This window comes from Mycetomoellerius zeteki, unplaced genomic scaffold (genome assembly GCF_001594055.1).
Source record: "Mycetomoellerius zeteki isolate Tzet28-1 unplaced genomic scaffold, Tzet1.0 scaffold58, whole genome shotgun sequence".
In the NCBI taxonomy this organism is placed as follows: domain Eukaryota; kingdom Metazoa; phylum Arthropoda; class Insecta; order Hymenoptera; family Formicidae; genus Mycetomoellerius; species Mycetomoellerius zeteki.
In genome coordinates this window covers 994,594-1,017,038 of record NW_017257588.1, presented here as the reverse complement: position 1 = coordinate 1,017,038, position 22,445 = coordinate 994,594, and the positions used below count along the sequence as shown (strand labels likewise).

At 35.6% G+C, this 22,445-nt stretch overlaps 2 protein-coding genes across 6 annotated transcripts in view; both read right to left on the bottom strand.

Moving 5' to 3' along the window:
• LOC108728132 (orphan steroid hormone receptor 2-like) overlaps positions 1 to 9,651 on the bottom strand; it is a 23,170-nt gene extending 13,519 nt beyond the window's left edge. For 2 of the 3 annotated variants that reach the window (XM_018456517.1, XM_018456520.1), the window contains exon 1: positions 9,479 to 9,651. The gene's annotated coding sequence lies outside the window, so the exon portion shown is untranslated. Of the gene's footprint in view, positions 1 to 2,820; positions 2,870 to 9,478 lie in introns of those variants that run through there. The other variant, XM_018456519.1, reaches the window with a different exon arrangement.
• A 3,548-nt stretch (positions 9,652 to 13,199) lies between these two features.
• Positions 13,200 to 16,097, bottom strand: LOC108728094 (microtubule-associated proteins 1A/1B light chain 3A). 3 transcript variants are annotated; one of them, XM_018456453.1, is made up of 4 exons: positions 15,931 to 16,097; positions 13,915 to 14,077; positions 13,645 to 13,835; positions 13,200 to 13,566 (listed from the first exon to the last, which is right to left on the bottom strand). In XM_018456453.1, exons 1-3 carry the CDS (start codon positions 15,974 to 15,976, stop codon positions 13,670 to 13,672), a joined length of 375 nt encoding a protein of 124 aa, XP_018311955.1. In that variant the 5' UTR covers positions 15,977 to 16,097; the 3' UTR covers positions 13,200 to 13,566; positions 13,645 to 13,669. The 3 variants fall into 3 exon arrangements, with proteins under 3 accessions (XP_018311955.1, XP_018311953.1, XP_018311956.1); XM_018456451.1 differs by having other exon boundaries at positions 13,200 to 13,560; XM_018456454.1 differs by having other exon boundaries at positions 13,200 to 13,485.
• Positions 16,098 to 22,445: the final 6,348 nt, after the last annotated feature.

Here is a 22,445-nt window from a genome sequence, read left to right as displayed (position 1 = left end):
CGTCGTGTAACATAGAAACTATTTGAAGAAGTACAAGTCACATATACAAAATATATAGTCGGATATACATTTATAATAAGTGACATAAAATTATAAATATAATTTTATCTATAATTTGATCGCAAATTGTAGATTATCTAAGTGAGCTTAATGCGCTATTTTATAAATATAAAAGACGCAACAAATATACACAAGGTATAAATACCCATGGTTAGTCAATTCTACCTGGTACAATGAAAATTGAAAATCTATAAGCGCTATGAATAGAGTCGTATCCAACCGGATAGGCAAACAAACCTTATGCACACATATATAAATAACATAAATTATTACTTAACCTACATATTCGATATCGTATTTCTTTGTAATACAAGAAATTTTCTCATCTATAATTGTATTTATAATTTGATACATAAAAAATTGGATAGCTCTTCCCAGGTCAAAGTTAAACGAGCTAAAATTAAGGTGGTAAAACAAAATAACATTTATTACAATATTATTTAATCAATAATCTATAATCATGAAACGTTTCCACTTATCTTCAGCCATAATACAATAAATATAATATTTAAAAAACCCCATAAATGTGTAACCACAAAAATTTAGAACATACACTAAGAAAAAGATAATCTAAAAATATATTTGTGAGAAATACATTTATTTCACTGAAATAAATATTTATTTAAATATGAGCGAAATAAAATTTTATTCCTAGCAAATAAGCCAACTATTTTATTTTTTTGCAATTAATGAGATATATTTCACAGAAATGAAATATATTTCAGAGAAATAAGATATATTTCACAGAAATGTATATTTCGTCATCACAATAAAATTTCGTAAGTAACATTTACTTCACAATACTTCGACGTTTTTCTCTCAGTATACTAAACATTATAATATTATAAGAATCATCTCACTACCATTTACAAAAATTTTTGAAACGACCTTGTCATTATTATCCAATTTTTTATTTCAGTTGCATAGCATCGTACGAGCAAGAAGTTATTAAACAAGTTTAAATCTTTACTATTGATACATAAAATTATAAACAGAATTCTGTCGTAAATTATAGATCGACTTAAAACAACAGAAGATATAACCAAGATCCTTTTCTTCCTTCGAAAGAGCAAAAGGTTACAGTAAAGACGAAAAATAAGAGAATAAAATCCAAGATTGGAGAGAAGGAACAAAAAAAAATTGCGTTTCTCTATGCAGGAATAAATGCAGCGACCACGGCCGCGAGGTCGGAACGGTGCCGCGCGTTTTCGGGGCCGCAGCTTTTCTACGCGCGAGAACGAGAGAACGGCGATACCGCACGGCTCCGCTTCTTCTTCTCTCTCTCTCTCTCTCTCTCATCCTCTTTCCCCTCGCTCGCTCCGGTGAACGTGGATTATGTCATGTAACGCGCGTCCGCGCGATGACTTATCGGCCGACGTCGTCGAGGTCGCCGCGACGACTCTGCGAATAGGTCGGCACGCGAGACTCGGTATCGCGCATCGTGACTTTTTGCGACGTTTTTCTTTTTCCTTTTTTTTTTTTGCGTCGCTGTAACTCGACGCTCGCGCTGAACGACACGTTCCCGATGAAATGTAAAATCTTGGTACAGTATTCCGCCGCATGACCTGAGCGGAATGTGTCAGCGTCGCAGTCATTTTACGTCGATCCTTTCACTTTGAATTTTGTAAACGGAGATGCATCCTTATATCAGTTGCGTCAGAGAAACCGTCGAACATAAAAACTTGTTGAATGCTCGAATATATAATTAACCGCACTCTAACGGATATTTTCTAATGGCTTCGTTCAGCAGAAAAACAACTTGAAACTGTTGTAAATTTTTTAAATATAATTGGTCTCGGTTCTTATAATTCCTCACTGGATTTAAATGCGTAAACTACTCTCTAAAACTTAGAATCTCACTTTAAAGAGTCAAATCTCTTACAGATTGAAAATGGAGCCACTCTTTTTCAAGACTGACACAGTTTTTCACTCTTTAGAGAAAGATTCCACTCCAAAAAATTTAAAGAGTATATTAAAAAATATTACACCATTTGTGTATAAAACTGCTTTTTCTACTGAACGAAACCAATTAACATCGTTTTCTGTATTTTAATTATTCGACTATCGGTTAGCTCCGACCGAATTGATCCCAGTTAAAGCTAATCTACAATGTGGCTCTTGGTTAAATGTTTTTTCCTTTTTTCTTCTAAAGTCTGAGACATAAATGAATGGCACAGACACTAGAAACAGAGAATTTCAACCCATAAAGCGCCTGAGACATAATTGAAAAACGGAGGCAATAGAAACAGAAAATAACCAATTTCAATCTATCAGAAATCGTGTGTCTACATCAGAATTCACGGTTTTTGAGAGATGGAAATCTAGATATTAGTCCCTGTGTTGCCATTGCCTGTATTTTTCAATTGTGTCTCAGCCTGAGACTCTCAGGCTTAAGACACAATTAAAAAACACAATTAGAAACAGAGAATAATTTCAATCAATCAGAAATTGTGTACCAGAATATCCGATTTCTGATTGACTTGAAATATGTCATTCTCTATTTCTATTGCTTGTGCTTTTCAATCGAGTCTCAGGCTTTATTCTGTTTCTTCCTTTTATATTTGTTTCACTTCAACTTATTGCACTGTGTGTACTAGTACAGAAAGTGCAGCAATAAAAAACAGACCTAAAATTCATAAAATAGTTATTAAAAAAAGAAAAAAAGCCAAGAGAAAAGGAACAGGAAGAAAATACCACACTGTAGAGTAACCTTTACGTACAAGTGCCATTTTTATAAAAAAAAAAAAAGCATTTTCACACCGCCTATCTCCGTTCTCTCCCGAACTACCGCGGACACATCCATTCGCGCTTTTGCGCGATCCGTTTTTTTCCTTGCACACGTCAGCAATCGGTTTCCTTGTGTATGCGACGATAATCTCACAATCATGTACGTTTCGCTTTTGCGTATCCTTCGCATTGTCCCGTACACAAGCGCGACGATCGACTGGCGAAAGGCGATATATATCGCGAAAAAATGATATTTCCGCTGCCTGTTACGCTCTTATCAGCTGATAGATCGTAGATATCCGACGAATGCGTTTTAATCGCGACAGGTCTGCGAGTTTCTCGCGGAAATTCCACGGTCGTTCGTTTCGGTCATCGAGCGTCAATCGATTCTGTCTCGGCTGTAATCTCGTCATGACTCGAAGAATTAAATAAATTTAGAATATATATCGTGGATATCGTTCTCTATTTCAAAAATGACACAACTAAAAAAATTCGGTTTTTCAGAAAAGGGGAAAAACTATTTGTCAACTTAACAAAAAGTTACTAAAAATAAATAATATCTACAAAACGAATATACTCTTAGAATAACATAATTAAATGTTGTTTTTGTCATTTTCGTTTCACAACCATTAAAAGAACATTCTTTTAGAATTATGATGATTTTGATATCCTATAAAATTATAACAAATCCAGAATAATTCATCAAAAGTGACATAACCCGAAATGTCACCAACAATTTATATTTACTCTCATCACCTAAAACAATTAAATTTAAAATAAAGTCTGTGTGTAAGTGCTATTTACAATATAACTAATTTACAATAAAACTATTTACAATATAACTATTTACAATATAACTATTTACAATATAACAATATAACTAATTTACAATATAATTAATCGTCTTTAGGATCTCCTTAAGTTAATTTACTTTTGATAGAATAATCTTTACCTAATTCATTCATGATGATAACTTGAAAATCACATTCTTTTTAATTGTGTCACAATGCTAATCTTTCCGATATTTTCCGCAGAAAAGATGATTGTCATCTTCCATCCACAGTTTGCGAGAAATTTATTTCTCAAACTTTTGCTTATCACCCGTCACACTTTTATCTCTAATTGTAGGGCAACTTCCATAAAATTCCAATTAACTTAATCGCCTTCCATTAAACTCCAGTTAATTAACCGGTGATTAGCTTATCAAGTAATACCTAAATTATTTCATTAACTCATTCGAAACTAATTTCACACCATATTTAATACGTGAAAAAGAAGACCAAGGGATTCAGGACAACAGATGGAAATTTTGTTACAAGCGATTCCACCCCAATCGAATTATATCTTCTCCATCAATGTACATTAACTTTAAGGTCAGTTTAACCTACTTTTTATCTTTTCCTAATTTTAACAATTAGAAAAAGATAAAGAATAAAAAATAAAGTAAATCGATATTAAAGTTGATCTACATTGATAGAAACAGACATTAATTAATTGCCGATTAAATTGATTGCAGTTACGCAAAGTCACCCCGGTATCTATATTTTTATCAATGTAGATTAACTTCGACCTCAGTTTAATTTACTGTTAGCTTTTATCTTTTTCTAGTGCAACTGCCCGTTTCTACAATGTAAGTTAACTTTAATATCATTCAACTTGCTCTTCACCTTTTTCTAATTTTTAGGACTAGAGAAAGACGTAAAGTTAGTTGAACCAAGTTAAAATTAAACTACATTGGTAGAAATGATTATAAGAAGTAGAAAAGATAATAAATATATATAAATTAAATGGAAATTAAAATTAACTCGTAATGAGACCACATATTTTTGTGACGTTAAAAAAACATACGAGAAAGAAACATATGAAACCTTGGGGCTCACTAAAGTTTAGAATTATTACTTTTAAAAGAAGTTCTTCCGTTATATAAAAAATTGCAACACCTAAACATATCATAAATAAATATAGTATGGTAATTAGCTTCCATGAATAGAACAAAATAGTGGAAAAATAAGATTGTGAAATATAAAATTATTCCAAATCATTATACTATATAATGATTACACTCTATAATAATTAGGAAAATAATCTAGGATCACCATATTCCAATTACGGGCTGACCACAGTCAGCCTTGGAGAATTAGTCTTATCGAACTAAATCGGATTAAACTGATTGGAATTTGGCCAAAATCGCCTCGATATTCATTTCTACCAATATAGAGAAATTTTGAACTTTTCTAACTAATAACTAGTTAACTTATAACCAGTTTTTCTAGTTCTAAGAATTAGAAAAGGATAAAGAATAAATTAAACCGAGATGAAGTTCATTCAAATTAATAAAATTGACCTCATTGGCTGATTAAATTAATTGGAGTTGGTCGAACTCACCCTGTTCAGTCTATAAAAAAAGATATCAATTAATTTTAATCTCAGGTTAATTTACTTTTTATCCTTTTTTAGTAGTATATACTTGCTATTCTTTTCTAAGAATTAGATAATAAAGATAAAAAATAAATTAAATTGAGATTAAAATTAATTTACATCACACACACACACACACACACACACACACACACACACACACACACACACACACACATTGACAAAAATAAGCTCGTATAGAAAAAAAATGTAAAGTAATATGCACAAGAATTCTAGTAAATTTTATGGAATTTGCAGGCAGGCTCGTACAGGAATCCACTTAAAATTTATTTTTCTGGTAAATGAGCGATCGTAGATAGATCATAGATAGATAGCCATAAAATACTTTCTAAATTTCGTAAAGTAAATCTATAAATTACCATACATCTAAATAAAATTTACTTTATCGATGAGTATTTTTTACTTTGACACTAACAAAATTTACTTTACTGCGTGGTAAAAAAATATAATACAAATATATAAAGTCTTAAGAGTTAAGAGTTGTTCGTGCTTATACGGTCTTAAGAATAATATGATTTACTTTATTATAAGATAATATTTTTCGCAACAAATTAAATTATTCACAGTTCTTAAAATGTTTAAATTAGCATCAAATTATTAATATCCTTTTATCAAAAATTATTAAATTGCTAGTCAATTTAATACGTAATACTATTCTAATTCTATTCATGATTGCGTTTCAATCATCAAAAAAGATTTTTTCGATACGCGGTTTCCAGAATTGGATATGTATATCAATTCACTTTGAAATATTTAACACTAATTGTTACTGTAGGGTAAAATAATCGCTTGAATGGATTTACTTATAATCACAATGTACTTTTTACCTTATATGCCTCTGAAATTTTTTACTTTCAGGCAAGTAAAGTTTATCATAAGTTCAACAAAAATAGCCAGAATATTTTTACTGTCTTGTGAGGTGAAAATTATTCAACCATTTTTCTTCGAGAAAGATCATGCAAAGATCATACACGTTCTTCGTTATTCAAAGATCATCTTCAAACATGCAGATTTTTTACCGGGCCAAGAGAGGTTCGTGAATTCGACTTGGCGCTTTCGAACGGTCATCGCAAGGAACCTGGCAGGCTTTCTTTGGCTGCGTTCGAAAACATTGCCCGAGTACCTCCGAATATCATTTTATCTTTGTATCGGTGAACAACAAAGATAAAATGATACTCGGAGGCATTCGGGTAGTATTTTCGAACGCAGCCTTTGGTGGTTCTCTGATGGTTCTCGGAATTGCCGACACACGTACGACACACATACGGGGAGAACAGTCCCGTCTGTGAGTAATTACGTCTCGTACAACGGTACGGTCCGCGCAGGCAGGTAAAGGTCGCTCGTGGGTCCGAAGGTCACCGCCTCTCTATTCCATCCGCTTGCCTGCTCTGCTGCGAATCGGCACGGCGATCTGTCCTCGCCCAGCCCGACGATACGTCGAGTCGCGATTTATTCTTTCCGAATAGCTTGTGTGCGGGCATATATTCGCGGATCACGTCCGAAAATAAAATCGCGCACGCGATGACACGTACACGACTAAAAGCGACGCGTAGCTTTGTTCTGGCGATCGCGCCGAGTTACACTCGGCAACACCAAGTTATTGCCCAACTCTTGAACATGTATTTTCGAATGCGAACACGCGTACATTCCGCGAGGTGTATCCCGCTGACTCTTGAATATGCATGAACGATTGAATTGAAATGTCAGTGGTCGCGTAAGAAAATGGATGATGGTCTCAAGCCCGAGCGAATCCCTTGAAATGACCTCCCGAGAAAGATTGCCGAGAAAAAGTCCAAGAGTTCATCAGGAAATATATTAGGATTGGATGAAATTTTTGTCAACGACTCGTGCTTGTTTCTATCAATATAGTTTAATTTTAATCTCGGTTCAACTAACTCTCCATCTTTTTCTAGTTCTAAGAATTAGAAAAAGATGAAGAACAAGTTGAACCGAAATTAAAGTTTAAATTAACTACATTGGGATGGAAACAGATATAATTCTTAAGACTAGAAGAAGATAAAAAATAAATTAAATCGAGTTTGATCTACATCTTAAAGTTAATTTGCACTCATAAAATTGGATCGGTGGAGGTAGACGCGTTCGTGTTTCGGTTCGGTTGTTACGTCATTTTTTGGCCCGGTTTTTCATTACCTGGTTAACTTGTGGTTAAGCCTAAGCCTGATGTTTTATCCAATGCTTCATCTGTGATGAGTCATGGATGAAGCCCATTGGGTGAAACATCAGATTAAGCTTAATTACAAGTTAATCAGATAATAAAAAACCGGACCTTTGTCTTTTGAGAATTTTTTATGAAACTCTCCGAGCTTATCTCCTGCATTGACTTGGTGACTAAATATTATATTTACTGACTTCGCAAATTTATCATTGTTTGTGTTATTGGCTGAAACGTTCTTCATTATGGAGTCTGCTATTAAAGCTGGAAATTGGAATTATGGTTACTCTCTAAAACTTTTAGAATGAATTTCACTCTAAAAAGTGAAATCTCATTCTTATGCCCGTTTTCACTAATATAGATTAATAAATTAATCTCGATTTAACTTACTGTTCATCTTTTTCTAGTTCTAAAAATCAGAAAAATATGAAGAGTAAGTTGAACCGAGATTAAAATTAATTCACGTTAGTGGAAATGGACATTAAAAATTTAAAAATTGAGACACTTTTCAACAATATACATATATTTCAAAGAGTAAGGCTTCAAAGAAATAAATTATAAATCGCTTCATTTTCAAGACTGCCTTAATTTTCACTCTGTAGAGTGAGACTCTAAAGAATTTAGAGAGTGTTAGTCAATTAAATTGGACGAATTAGTGCAAATTAAAGCCATACATTGATTTAATCTGTGTAAAAATAAAACGCAAATGTGATAATTTAATAATTTCTTACATATTTTAATTCATATTACTAATGCAGGTTGATTTTACAGTCTACTTGATGCTACAAATGTCGAAAATAGAATCAGTTTCTATTTTAGATGTTTTAAAACTAAGTCATGATTATTCTTTAACCAAATTATATCCAAACTTAGAGATAGCAGTAAGAATATTTTTAACTATTCCAGCAAAGCAACTTCATGTGAAAGAAATTTTAATAAATTAAAGTTAAAAAAAAATTATTTAAGATCATCACTAAATCAAGAAAAATTATCAAATATAGGAATTCTTTCAATTGAAAATAAAATATGTATAAGAATATATGTAGATTTTGATATAACAATTGATTCGCAACTCTATTAAAGCATGAATCATTACCTAAGCTTTAGTTATATCCGTATTTCTAATCAGGCTTTATATTTATTTTTGATGTTCTGTAAATTATTTTATTGGTTAACTAAATATCTAAAGATGAACTTACGGAAGCCTTAAACATAAGGCTTGACTATTAATATGAACATTAAGCTGCAAAAAATTGACCAATTATAATCAATTATTCTTCTCACATTCGATTGTGATTAATCAATTTTTTATGATTTAAGATTTAAAACTTAGTTTATTGTAGAAAATCCATTAAAGTTAAGATTATGGCATACAAAAAAACTCAAGCAGTAAGCAAATCAAAATTTTGGATTTGCTACAGTTTACGTTATTACCTTACGGTTTTTAGTGTGATTGGCCAATTCACTTAAGTTTGTTTTGTGTGATGTAGCCTTCACAGTTTTCTGTGATGACGAAGACGGAACATTCCGTACACAAGAGCGTTACGTCATAGAGAGAAACGCCTTCAGGCACTCGTGAGATCTATCTCGGAGAGACGAGGTTCGCTTTATTTCGTATCCTCCGATTCGGAGCACAGCATCTCACGTCGTGCATCGAAACGCTCGTCCGGAGCAGCTTTGCGCGTGGCGAGGAAGCGGAATGCAGCCTGCGGTAACACCGTTGAGCGCGCAGAAGGGGCACACGATATAAAATGCAATTCCTTCCGTACTCGGAGTTTATCGTCGCGTTAAACCCGACCCGGAATTCGTCACGCTAGATTCGACCTACTGTCGTCATTCGACTCAAACGAAGAGGAACGAAGAGGAAACGATGATCGTCGCACGAGCCATCGCATTCTCACCGTCGTTGACGGCGACGTGCTGCGAATATTGCGAGAGCGCGCGCGCGCACGCAACTCTTCCCTCGGGAGGAAGTCGCCGTGTGTGCGAAAATGCGAAAAAACATCGTACTCCTGTGCGCTCTCGAGGGCGAACCTCGAGAGAGATAGCGATAGATAAAAGAGAGGAACCGCAACTCACCTTCGCAGCTAGCAGCGGCGACGACTGATTCGTCCCGTCGCGCAATCGGGACCAGCGGGCTAGCTATCAGACTTCGACCGCGGGTTAGAGTTCATAACCTCTTCTAACCTTTACCTTTTCGCCTCCCCTGCCCTGTCACCGCCCCACGCCGCCCCCACTTCCCGAGTTCCTGCGCGTACATCCCGACATCTTGCGTCGCCCAGCGCCCTCTGTGTCATCGAGCGTAAACGTGTCATCGGTGAGTTCTTCCATCTGGTTGGCATATTCCATTAACCAATCAGAAGCGATCCGCTGCTCTGATCAGCTGTGATGTTCGGTTTTTTCGCGTCGCATGCTCCAACATGCTCCAACATGCTCCTACCATAGCTCTTACTCCCTCCAACGCGTTTGATAGAGCGATTCCGGCCTTACCAGGTTATGTTCAGATTCCCACCCGAGTGCCACCCAGGTATCCCTCTATTCTTATTCTTTACCGAATGTTAAACAAGGATGACATAACACCCGGGGAGCACTCGGGTGGGAATCTGAACACGCTCCTAGAGGTTTGTTCGCGTCGCATGCTCCAAGATGCTCCAACATGCTCCAACCATATCTCCTACTCATTCTACCAAGCGCGTTGGAGTGAGTAAGAGCTATGGTAGGAGCATGTTGGAGCATGTTGGAGCATGTTGGAGCTTGCGACGCGAACAAACCTCTACTGATTACTGATTAGTTACGCGATTACGCGATTACGCCTCATGGGACTCCAGCATCAGGTGAAAGAGCTCACTAAGCGCTCAATAAGCCTGTTCTTTTTGGCTCTTTTGCACTAGTTCAACTTTCTTCTTTTTCTTTCCTTCTGAAGAGAAAAGGAAGAAAGATGAACTGGTGCAAAAATTCAGCTAAAAAGTATCAAAGGTTCTGAATAGATCTGTAGCGCTGCGTTCGGAAATATCACCCGAGTGCCCCCATGTATCGTTTTATCCTTGTGTTCATCCAATGTTAAACAAAGATAAGATAATACATGGGAATACCCAGGTGATGTTTCCGAACGCAGCCTAGGTGGATTATTTTCGCGAACACTGCGCCGCGACGAGCTACAGCGCGAATTATCAGGACAGCGCCATGTTGGATAAAATCCGTTGGCGGGACGGAACAAGAAGTTTGATTCGAAAAGCGGAAGGTTTACTCTCTCTAAATTCTTTGGTGTGGTATCTCATTCTAATGAATGAAAATTGAGTCAATGTTAAAAAAGAGTGGCTTAGGGTCAGTTTCACCAAGCCGATTAAGCTTAATCGATGATTAACTGTCAACCGCAATTGGTCAATTCTACTAAACAGCAAACGCGATTGGTCAACGGCCGATTAAGTTAACTGGCGTTGGTGAAACTGGCCCTTAATTTTCAATATTTTTAAAAGATTTAACTTGACTCATTTTAATTTGGCTCAACTTTGGTATACTACAAAAGTCCGATTTCGATGAAGTTTTATAGATCCATTATAGTATTAACTAATAGCGTTTTTCATTGGCAGAACCAGTGCGCATATTAAAGCTATTGTACACTATTCTAATCTAAATGTAAAAATGAGCTATCTCAATTGATAAAATGCATTGATAAAATACCCAATGTGTATTGCCAATGATATCTGCCAATGAAAAACGCTATAAATGTAGTCAAATACATAAATACAGATTTACAGAAATGCTTAGTTTTCAAAGTATTCAAATTTTATATAATCGGCTTAATTACAACTTTTTTAAGATTTTGATAAGAAGCAATAATTTGAATTATAAAAACTATTTTGTTGACTAGACAGTTTTGTTATATATTGCAATACACTTATACATTTACGATACTGATAATAAGTTTATATTTACATTGATTTTTAGCATTTTTTGTTATATTTTATCTTATCATTAATGTAATGTGTGTGCAACGCACTATATCGAAACTTACCAGAGTTTACAAGAATTCTCGAAAACAGTCATATCAAAGTTTTCTCCTGAATGGAAAACAGGAAATAGCATACAACACGTTAAATATGAAAAAAGTTAATTTATTGCAAACACATCGCACAATGTGGGGTACATAAATTTTCATCACGTAAGCTTTGTCACTAAACGTACTGTGACTACTGCTAGTATCACTACTGTCCTTAATTTAATCATAGTTATTCATTTTAGTTGCACTTGTCTTATACTTCGTTCCTTGTCTCTTTTTCTCTCTCCAAAGCACGGATATATACCTATTTCGTTTTAAGCGTGGAAAGCATAAGAAAGTGCAACTAAAACGACGCTAGGATATTTTTCTGAATTTTTATCTAGTAAATATTCGGTTCTGTTGTACGATATTCTGTTGTATGTTGCACGATACATTCATACATGCATACATACATAAAGTTATATTATACCAATGAGCTTATAAAGTAAAATCAACCTGCACAAAAGAGCTGCGATAACGTATTATATCAATGCGTTACAAAACTGGACCTATTATTAGAAATATATTCTTATGTTTAAAATTGTTTCTAATTATAGTATATGAAGTTCAACTACATTAGTAATAGATATTTACATAAACGTCGACTATACATTAAATAGATGTGTAGAGTAATTGTGAATTGGCATTCGTTATAAAGTAGAATTAAAAAAAAAGCTCAGAGAGAGAGAGAAAGAGAGACTATATGTTAATGTATAAATGCGTAACTATGTTTTATCCGATATTTAAAAAGTTTCAGAAACGTCTGCCCTCTTCTGATTTTCTTGCTCATGCCTTAACAAATCTATCTAAACTTATATGTTTTCGATTTCTTTATTTTTGGTGGCTTATTGCACGAGTTTCCTACAGAGAGAAGACATCTTAAGTCGGATTATCTTAAAACGTGGCCCTGAAGATTTACTGATTAAAGTAGTATAGTACTTAACTAACTTTGTGTATCGTTGACTTGAGAGATCAATTTTATATCTTGTGTAAAACTTAATGTAATTTTATGAGAATTTAACGCATATCACCGTACGTTATACATTGCGGGTTATGTACATGAACACTTTTTTTTCAATGTCCTAGCATTGTGTGGTAAAAATAATACTAACAATGCGTGTAATATTATGGCAGCCAAAATATTTTGCAGGGTTGATAAAAAAACATGTTTTAAACGTGTTTTAAACAGTTTAAAACAGTTTAAAACATGCTAAATTTATGTTTTTAATGTTTTAAATATGTTTTTTTTATAGTACTGTTTAAAGCATATTTGAAACATTAAAAGCATTTAAGAAGAAACACAGTATGTTTTATTCTTAAAAAAAAAAATCTTTACCAACCCTGATATTTTGTATCCATAAAAACATCTTGTCATCATAATATAGTTTCGGAAATGCTATATATTTTATAGCACATAAAAATGTAATGTAATAATCGAAACTATCAACGGAACCTATCAATTCTGCTGAATTATCAAACACAAATTCGTTTTGATTTCAATTACATTTGTGTAACGGTAACAAATTTTACGCTTAAAAGCTATGTAATAGTAACGGTACAGAGATTTAACATGAATTGCAAACAAACTAAGAGAGACTGGCCTATTACGCGATTTATAAAAACAAATTAATCAAATACCATATCTGAAACTTATTAAAGACGAATTTTTTTACTAAGGTGTGGACTTGAAAGAAAGAGAATATCTCCCTTAATTTCTTGATCTACCGAAAAAAAAAACGTCCACATAATATCTTTAGCTCTTTAGATATATATATATATTACCTTATTATCATTTTATATAACTTACCGCCGCTAAAATTAGTAGTAAAATTCATCATTACTAGTAGTAAACTAAGTAGACACTATACTAACTTATATAAAATGTAATTTGTCCGTATGTCAAAGGGGTAGAAAGCACCGTAATGATTTTATACACATATCCAAAAAACGAATTATATGATTGTTCTGTTAATTATTCCAGGTACGGTAAGTTGATCACAAAGATTCTGCACATTTCCAATGAAGGCAGACAGAGTTGCTAGCAGATCTAGAATCCCCACAAAAATCCACGTAAACATCTATCAAAGTATTATTAAGTGCCGAGGAGGTATTTCGTTTTTGTCTGCAACTTTGCATCAATTATTATTAATCCTAAGCTAGTCTAACAATGAGTTGCAAATGTTGAATCATAAAGAATCCTACTCACATGGTTTAAAATTAGCTTGCACCAGTTAATGATTACCAAATACGTCCTGACTAGCGAATACAACATACAGAAAACCGTCTGGATCCTTTTCATTTTGATAGAGCTCAGCCATAGTCAGACTACCACTTACCATACTTTTTTGATTCACTAGTAGGAAAATAGCTTGCGTTGGATTCAGTTGCAGCCGACGTCTATGCAACACAAGATACATTAATTTATTTATATTTTACAAAATCTTGTGAAAAATACAATATATACAAAGAAATATACCTGATTATTTTGCAAAATTCCGCCACAGTTAGAAAATCTGGCACTAGAAATTTACTCTTGTCCAAAAGTGGCAGCTGATTTTCTAATTTGTAACGCTCCACAATAATGGGGATTTTAGTCGGATGCAGCTTTCTGATTTCCTCCGCACTAATAGATCGCTGCTCTGGATTAGCAAAAGAAAAAATTATTTACATATCAATACGTATTTTATCATTGTACGATTTTGAAGCATTTCTTAATCCATTCGACCGGAATAATTAATTACACTTGTAATCTGTGATTTAAAACCTCAAATCTTCGATTTTATTTGCATAAATAGACAACTTCTTGAATTTGATAGGTTCTAAATACAATTCTGTATAGTTACGTTTTAATATTGTGAAAAATTTTAATTAAATAGTGCATCTTGTTCACAGCAAAACGAACATTGTAAAAAGAGAGTATAATCATTATTCAGATAGCATGGAACATTTCAACAATATTATAGTAATGTTATAATGATCATACCCTCTTTTTAAATCCATACAGCACAATCATTCTAACAATATTACAGCAACACTGCAATTTCAGCAATATATTGTAATAACATTGCAAACATTACAGCAGTACTGTTGTAACCTTCTGTGCTGTATGGGACTATTATCTTACACAATTACGTCTTAACATGTGGAAAATTAAATGATGCATCTTGTCCACAAAACAAGCATTGAACAAATAAAAAAAATGCTGGAATGTTTCATGCTACCTAGATATCATGTTTCATGATATGCAATTATGACAAAAATAATTCAGTCATACGCCTTTATCAATTCTTGGAGGCTCCACTGATTTCAAAAGAGAAGATTTCAATTGCAGCTTCAAGAAATAATTGGTGCCTCCCATTTGGTGATACAAGTCAACACAAACATCCTTACATCTTTCTTGAGAAACAAAGGCAGAATGATACTTACGAAAAGCTCACTAATTGTAAATGGAAAACACCCATTCTTCACCGGTTCGTCTTAATTAACTACTCAACACTTACCGAAAGACTGTACAGTATGCGCCAAAAAAAAAATGTGATTCTTACAACTAACACTTCAGTTATCGAGTTAATTAAATAAAGTGACTAGACGGAGGCAAATTTGATATAACACAAATATTTTGTCCTTCTACCAAATATTTATTCGATATGATTTCCTTTAATGGCGATCACTGCGTTACTGTGTCACACTCAGCAAACATAATAGTGATTAAAAGAGTCGTATTTTTTTTTTTGGTGCATATTGTATTCATTTATGATATGGTATCCACTCAGAATTCATTCTCTACGTTAAAATAACGTTAAGCCATAATCTGGGAAATTGTAAATCTAACTAAAAATAATATCCGAGATAAAGAAAATGCAAACCAAGGAACGTTCTCTCGTCGAATCGTATCAGTTGCGCGAGAAAAAAAAATTCCATTTCCACACGAAATACACACACACAGTAACCACTCCAGTTTTAACGCCTTTCGCCCTCGTGCTCTTCTCACCCTTTGTTTTCTCACCCGCTTTGTTTCTTCTTCGCGCTATCTATCACACTTGTCGATATTTGCTCGCGACGTAAATGAACGCTCCTCGCGATCGGTTTGGCCATTGCACGATAAATTGCAGATGAAAAATTATAATAACAAAATTATAATAAAAAGTAACGAAGGGCGCGTCTTCGATCGTTCGAAAAGGTTTCCTAGAATGGTTCAGATCCTTTTCTCGGATCAGATCTATCATCGGAGCATCTATCATGGAACAAGTCGGAATGGATTTCGATCGGAATTATTTAATTATTATCCAAATTTCTATTGTCTTTTCTAGAGAAAACGGAATAATTGCGAATCCATTCCGATTTGCTCCATGATAGGATTTCTTGAATGAAAGGACGCGATCTCTCTTTTCGCCCTTTGTTTTCCCTATGGAGATGCACCCTTCCACAGAGAGCGAGAGACAGCCCTACGCTCGGAGATATCATTTCAGAACCGATTTAACGAGCGACTTACCGAACGAGCGTTTTTCCTTGTACGATCTCCTGGGCGTCAAATTCATGTTCGTGACGTTGTAACGTGCTATCACCTACTGCGAATACTGCGACGTACGCGACGCGCTATCAGCTGTGCTATGGTGGACTCGGTCTCGGGTCAAAATAACGCTAGCGTGCACAGAGACGCCGTACGAGACTCGTCAGGTTGAGTTAGTCGGACGTGACGTAATATGCGCAACGTGCTCAGCCGCGTATGCATTTGCGGCGCAGTGAGGGAGACTTCCATCGAATATTCGATTAATTTAATCGGCGAGTTAGTCTGCTGAGTCAGTAATGTCTGCAGTATTCTTGTTAACGTGGATAGAATCATTAATCTCTTGTCGTTCGACGCGCGGAAAGAAATGACGGATCAGGGACGGAACATATTTTGCAATCGTGAGTATTCGACCGCGAATTAATCGCCAATTAAATTAATCATAATTCAGTTGAAGTTACTTTGATTACAATAGCTTTAATAATGATGAAAAACGGCTTATTATACTTATATGATGAAAATATATAATAAAAATCTCGAATTATTTCGAATATTTTGTTACATTAAACAATTTTTTTTAATCCTATATATTTTTAAATTACTTTTTTTTCTTTTTATAATATTTTACGTTATTATTTCTCTCAATTCACTCGATTGATATTTTATTATATAAATAATAATTTTATTTTTTAGAGTTCTAAACATTTTGTATTTATATTTAAACTTTTAAGGAAAAACTTTTTCGATGTTCAAAATTTTTTCAAGAGTTTCACGAAATTTCACTAAAAATTTCCGGTTTCGAATAATGACGAAATAATTTCGTATCTTAAAAACTTTAAAAAGATATACGTATTTCACTCATGAATTTTAAAATCAATTTCCTTGAAAAAGAACTTTCTTAACATCGTGAGAAATTTTCTTATTGATTATATATATAATTTCTGCAATTTTTTTAACTCGCAATCATCTTATCCATTTTACTTATAATTTCGAAAATAATTTATAAAAGATGATCAATAATATATTTCTGTAACGTAAATTTTCTATATAATGATTATAATGCGACATTAACAAATAAAAGATCTTAATCTGATCCTATCATGTCCTGTCCTAACATTAATCTTAATTCAATTTAATCTTTACTTTTATCTAATTATAAGAATTCTAAGAATTAGAAAACAGAGTATAAGTCAAACTAAGATTAAAGTTAATTTTACATTGCAGGTAGATCGAACCGGGCCTAAGAATGAGAAAAAGATAAATAGTAGGTTAAATTGAGATTATAGTTAATCTTACATTGAAGGAATCGAGCCTAATGATTCAAACCGTTAACTAATTAATATTGACGATTGACTTAAGTAATATCTGTATTATTTAATTAATATAGATAAGATTGTTAAATTATTATATCGTTTGACACGCAGAAAGAAACTTAAGATTAAGGTTAACAAATGTATAATTAATTATTTAAACCCTTTATATATATTTTGTCGTCAGCAATTCTATCGATTGAATTAGTCGCCAATCAATTTAATTAGTAATATATATGTATATCTTATCAAGTAATATACCTGTTATTTTGATAACATCAATAAAATTATATAAATTTATAAAAGTTTAAAATTATATATTAAGAATTATTATAATTAATATATAATATTATTGTAATCATTATATTTTATTGTTGAATATTGCACACAATGAAAAAAAATGTAATTAAAAATGACTTTTGTAGCTAAAAATTATATATAATTATATAAAATTATACATAATTATACATAAAATGTCCATTTATATATAAATATATAAAATTATATATAATTTTCTATAATTTTCTATAATTATATATAAAACATTTTTCCTCGGGTCATCAAAATTCGTAGAAGGAAATCGTGGAAGAAAGAAATTTAAAGGCGCCTAAAGTACTCGCGTATAAGCACGAGTATGGTGAAACAATCACCTGATCGGTTGCGCAGATTTCCGAATGCGCACATGCACCTAAGAATCATATGGCCAGCACATGAGCACATTTCCGACGATATATATATATATATATACACGTTTTCTTCACGTCCTTGCTCATCATCCCTTCCTTCTCCCTTTCGAATATGAATTTACATCTATCGCGGTCTCACAAATACATGAAAGAATTTAAGAAATGTGTGAAGCAATAACTTCTTTGATCGAACTTGGATGCAATTTTAACGAAAGCATATATTATATTTGATTGATTTGAATAACGATTCGAATGCGAATTAAAATTCACACCTGAAACGGTTATATTGATATTTTTATTAGAAAAATATTTGCTGAATTTTTTCTTAAAGAATTAAGCACATTAAATATTCGTTTAATTACGTTTGAAGCAAATATATGTAGGTATATTTAAAGTGACATAATGTTTAAGATTCACTTTGCACGATATATCTTTTCAGATCTGCTTTTTAACTGAACTTTTCTTGCGCGATTTATTTTTCTCTTTTTCTTTTCACGTTGGAGAGAAAAAGGAAGGATAAACTGTGCTGATGAAATTCAGCTAAAAAGAACAGAACTATAATTCACATCGGATTTCTAGCCCAGAATCCGAGAAGAGAATCTGATTTCATCATTTCCACTTATATAATTATTTATATTGTCTATTTTTAACAAGTACATTTTTAACGTGTATTTTAATTTGTATTTCATATCTGCGATTAGCCTTATACTTTATTATTTTACACGCTGTATAAAATTATAAATACAGCGACAAAAAGAATTGTTTGACTGAATTAATTTAGTTCGTCTTTATTTCTTTTGAAAAATATATTCAAACATTATATTTGACTTAAATACATACGTTTTCCAACGAAAGAGAAATAAAAACGAACTAAGTTAATTTAGTCAAATGAACAGTTTCTTTTCGGTGTAGGGCATCCTAAATCTGGTAGGAATTTCAAATCATTCGTAACTCATTCCAATGTAGATTAACTTTAATCTCGGTTTAATTTAATTTACTCTTTACCTTTTTCTAATTTTTAGAATCAGAAGAAGAAAAAAAGTAAATTAAGCATCAAAGCAAGTTCGATTAACTAAATTGGTGAATTAAGGACTATTTCTATCAATGTGAATGAACTTTAATCCTAGTTTAATTTATTCTTCATTTTTCCTAATTCTTAGAACTAGAGAAAGATAGAAAGCAAATTAAACCGAGATTAAAGTTAATCTACAGTGATAGAAATGAACATGAGGCGGAGTTTAAATGTAAACATTCAAATCGTAAGAACCCTGATAAAAAAAGTACTGTGATGACAGAGTTCGCAGACAATTTTCTTTTATTTATTACTATGTAAAGAAGTATATAAGAAACCATATATAGAAATACATTACGTATAACTGAATACTTTTCTTTCGGAAATTTAATACTGAGCAATTTAATATTGAAAATTACTTATTCTGAGTTTTAAAAGCGCTGGATAACAATACCTTTAATATACAAAAAATAAGTAATTAATTACTACTTTGCGATAAATTTATGTAAAAAAGTTATGTATTAGTTGATAAAGTTTTATATATATATATATATACATTGAAACTTAATACACACTCCATATACCTATTATTTATGAAGTTTTTTTTCGGTAATAAATATTTCCGTACACTTAAAAAATGTATTACATTTTAATAAATATTTAAATATTGAATGTTTTCAAACAGTATTATCAGTAAAGAATGGATTCGGATTTTCAGAAATACACATTCACAAACATTGAAACGAATCCTTTTCAATCCCAATACATTTTTATTCATTTATAAGAATTGCATGAAGCACATTTCATGCCTTTCAATCCGAAAAAAAAATTCATTTCTTTAAGTGTATCGTGTATCGAATGCGCTATTCAATTCAAAATTTTGAATAGGAAATGCAATTTTTCAATCCAGTAAAATATTGAAAAAAAGTAAAAATGGACCATGAATGCTACTAAAATACGAATGGTTTCAAATGAATCACAAAATTTCAATCCATTTTAATTCATTTTCCTTTATACGGGTAGTCAAATATTTACTAAATGTAAACATATATTCATCTATTACGAGACCATTAATTCGATCTAACAATCATACGCTTTTATTGAGCAACTATTTATTTACTAATAAATATCAAGTACTGTTGAAAAAAGTACGTATGTATTAAAATGTAGTAAATTTTATCTCAGTGTGTAACGCTGTTACTATAATAATCGGTGACGCAGAGCGGACGGAGTCTCGCCCCGGCAAGTGCCGCTCCCTCGCGGATGGACGGCGCTTCCTGACCTCGGCGACAGCGGGCAAATCTGCCCGTATCGTCTCCGGCGAAGTCAACGGAACGCCGTCATGGAGCACGAAAGTGCGCACGCAGGGATTCGCCTCACCGTCGACGAGATGCTTCCGTGACGTCGCGGCGAGCCGGTCGACGGTGTCGCCGTAAACCCGTCGTCGTCGTTCCCCCCCGTCGGGAATTCACCTCGGAAGGAATCCGCGAGCCGTCGCCTCGGTATAAACCGACAGTACGGTCGGAGTATCATACGAGTCGCGCGACGGCCGCTCGCTCGTAGGACCGTCTATGTGAAGCGACACGCTCCGCGGCGTGTTGTCGAGCGGTGGACGTGCGGGACGAACGGTGTAGCGTGTACCGCGCGCGAAAGAGAGAGAGAAAGAGGTAGGGGAGGGAGAGAAAAAAGAGAGGAGAGACGTTTTTCCGACCGGCACGCGCGCATCCAGGACGGGCTCGAGCCTCGGATTCGAGCGGCTGAGTGAAAACGGAACGGAATCCGCGGGAGAGACTCGTAATCGGTTCGGCGCCGAGAGCGCGTCGCGTGTCGATTCGCGCCGAGGGTCCGTCGAAAAGTCGGAGTGACAGAAAGAGAGAGGATAGAAAGTGAGTGAGAGAGAGAGAGAGAGAGAGAGAAAGAAAGTGAGCCTCGGCTGGGAAGGGGGACGTCCCCCCCTCTGTCCCCCGCTCGCGAACACCTGTGCGTGCGGTGTGCGGTGCGGAGTGCGGACAGTTGCGTCCCGACATCGCTGCCCGTCTCGCGTATATATGCACCCGCGTCGTAAACCGGAGGAGCTGGAGCGCCATGGGGGAGTCGCCGGAAGCAGCGACGGCGACGTACGCGTCGCGCTGCCGCGCGTCACCGTAAAGATCCGTCCACGCCGTGTGATCTCTCCCCGTTACCTCGCCCCCCGGCCCGTTCCGTTGGGGCATTAACACGGGGGGGGAGGGGGACCGTCGCGCGTTTTCGGCCGCGAGTGAGTGTACGTGCGTGAGATTTCCGTGCCGGATATCAACCCCGCGGTTGGTCGTCGGTGGTGCGACGGCGATCATCGTCGCGGTCTCTCTGCGGGATCGAGCGCTCGAGGGGGTTAGAGGAAAAAGAAAAAAAAAACAAGAGGAGTGGACGTTTGGCGGCGGGGCGAGAGAGCGACGGACGAAAAAGGGCGACGGAGGATCGAGCGAGACGGACGGTCGACTAGTCGGAGGGTGGAGGAGGAAGGGAGCCGCGCGGTGTGACGAGAGAGCGAGAAGAAGCGGCAGCGACGAGACAGCCAGTCAGTGCGCCAGAAGCGACGAATTCGACCGGCGCTCCCTTTGTCCGCGCTTCGTCCGAGAGGAAGAGAGAGATTCACGAGGGAGAAGGAGAGAGAGAGAGAGATTCACAGCGGATCATCACGGCAGCATCGTCGTCCCGGCTGATCCAACGACGCGATCGGATTGATGCCGACGAGTCGACGGCGACGACGTACCACGGAACCGTCGAAACGCCCGGGTCGATTTTTATACGCGCCGTCAACACGACGAGGACTCGTCCCGGTCGCGTCGGACCGCGACGTCTCTAATCGACCGACGACGCGCATGGTGTTATGTCGTCACCGACGGTGGCCCGCGTGACTCGTCGTGCCCGGTAGCGAAAAGCGCGCGAGTTCTCCGACGGGAAGAAGAAGAGGAGAGAGAACCTCAGAATGTGAAAAACGTACGAGAAAGTGTTCGGAAAAGGGAAAGATTTAACGGAACGAGGAAGAGCGATCCACCCGGTCACATTAGGATATTCGTTATAGTAAAGAGAAAAACAAAAATAACAAACAAGAAGGTAGAAAAGAAAGGATCTTATTGTAGACAATCACACCGGCTTTCGCGTCGCGAGTGCGAGTGCGAGCGCGAGGGTGTTCGGTGGGAGATTTGAGTGATCGCGCGGAGTGTCTGTGTTTACGTGGGTAGTCGAGAGGCAGAGGATTATCCTCTTGAAGGATACGATATATCGCGGATACGTGTTTCGTCGAACGAGAGAGCGAGAAAGAGAAGATAGCAAGAAGGAGAGAGGGGGGCGGTTCTTTGTATGGCCATCGGGAGGCGGGAATCGCGTCTCGTCGCGAGGTGGAATCGATCGGCGGCGAGAATCGGCGGAGAATCGGGACCGGGTGAAGGGGCCCGCCGGGGGGAGTATTTTCGTCCGCCGACGGGTGAAAGAATGGATCAGCAACGGCAG

Excerpts from the sequence above, each read along its gene's own strand:
- LOC108728094 (XM_018456453.1), bottom strand. The coding sequence starts at position 15,976 with ATGAATTTGACGCCCAGGAGATCGTACAAGGAAAAACGCTCGTTCG. Across the intron at positions 14,078-15,930 it reads CAAGGAAAAACGCTCGTTCG|AGCAGCGATCTATTAGTGCG; the intron begins GTAAGTCGCTCG and ends TTGCTAATCCAG. Across the intron at positions 13,836-13,914 it reads GAATTTTGCAAAATAATCAG|ACGTCGGCTGCAACTGAATC; the intron begins GTATATTTCTTT and ends TGTGTTGCATAG.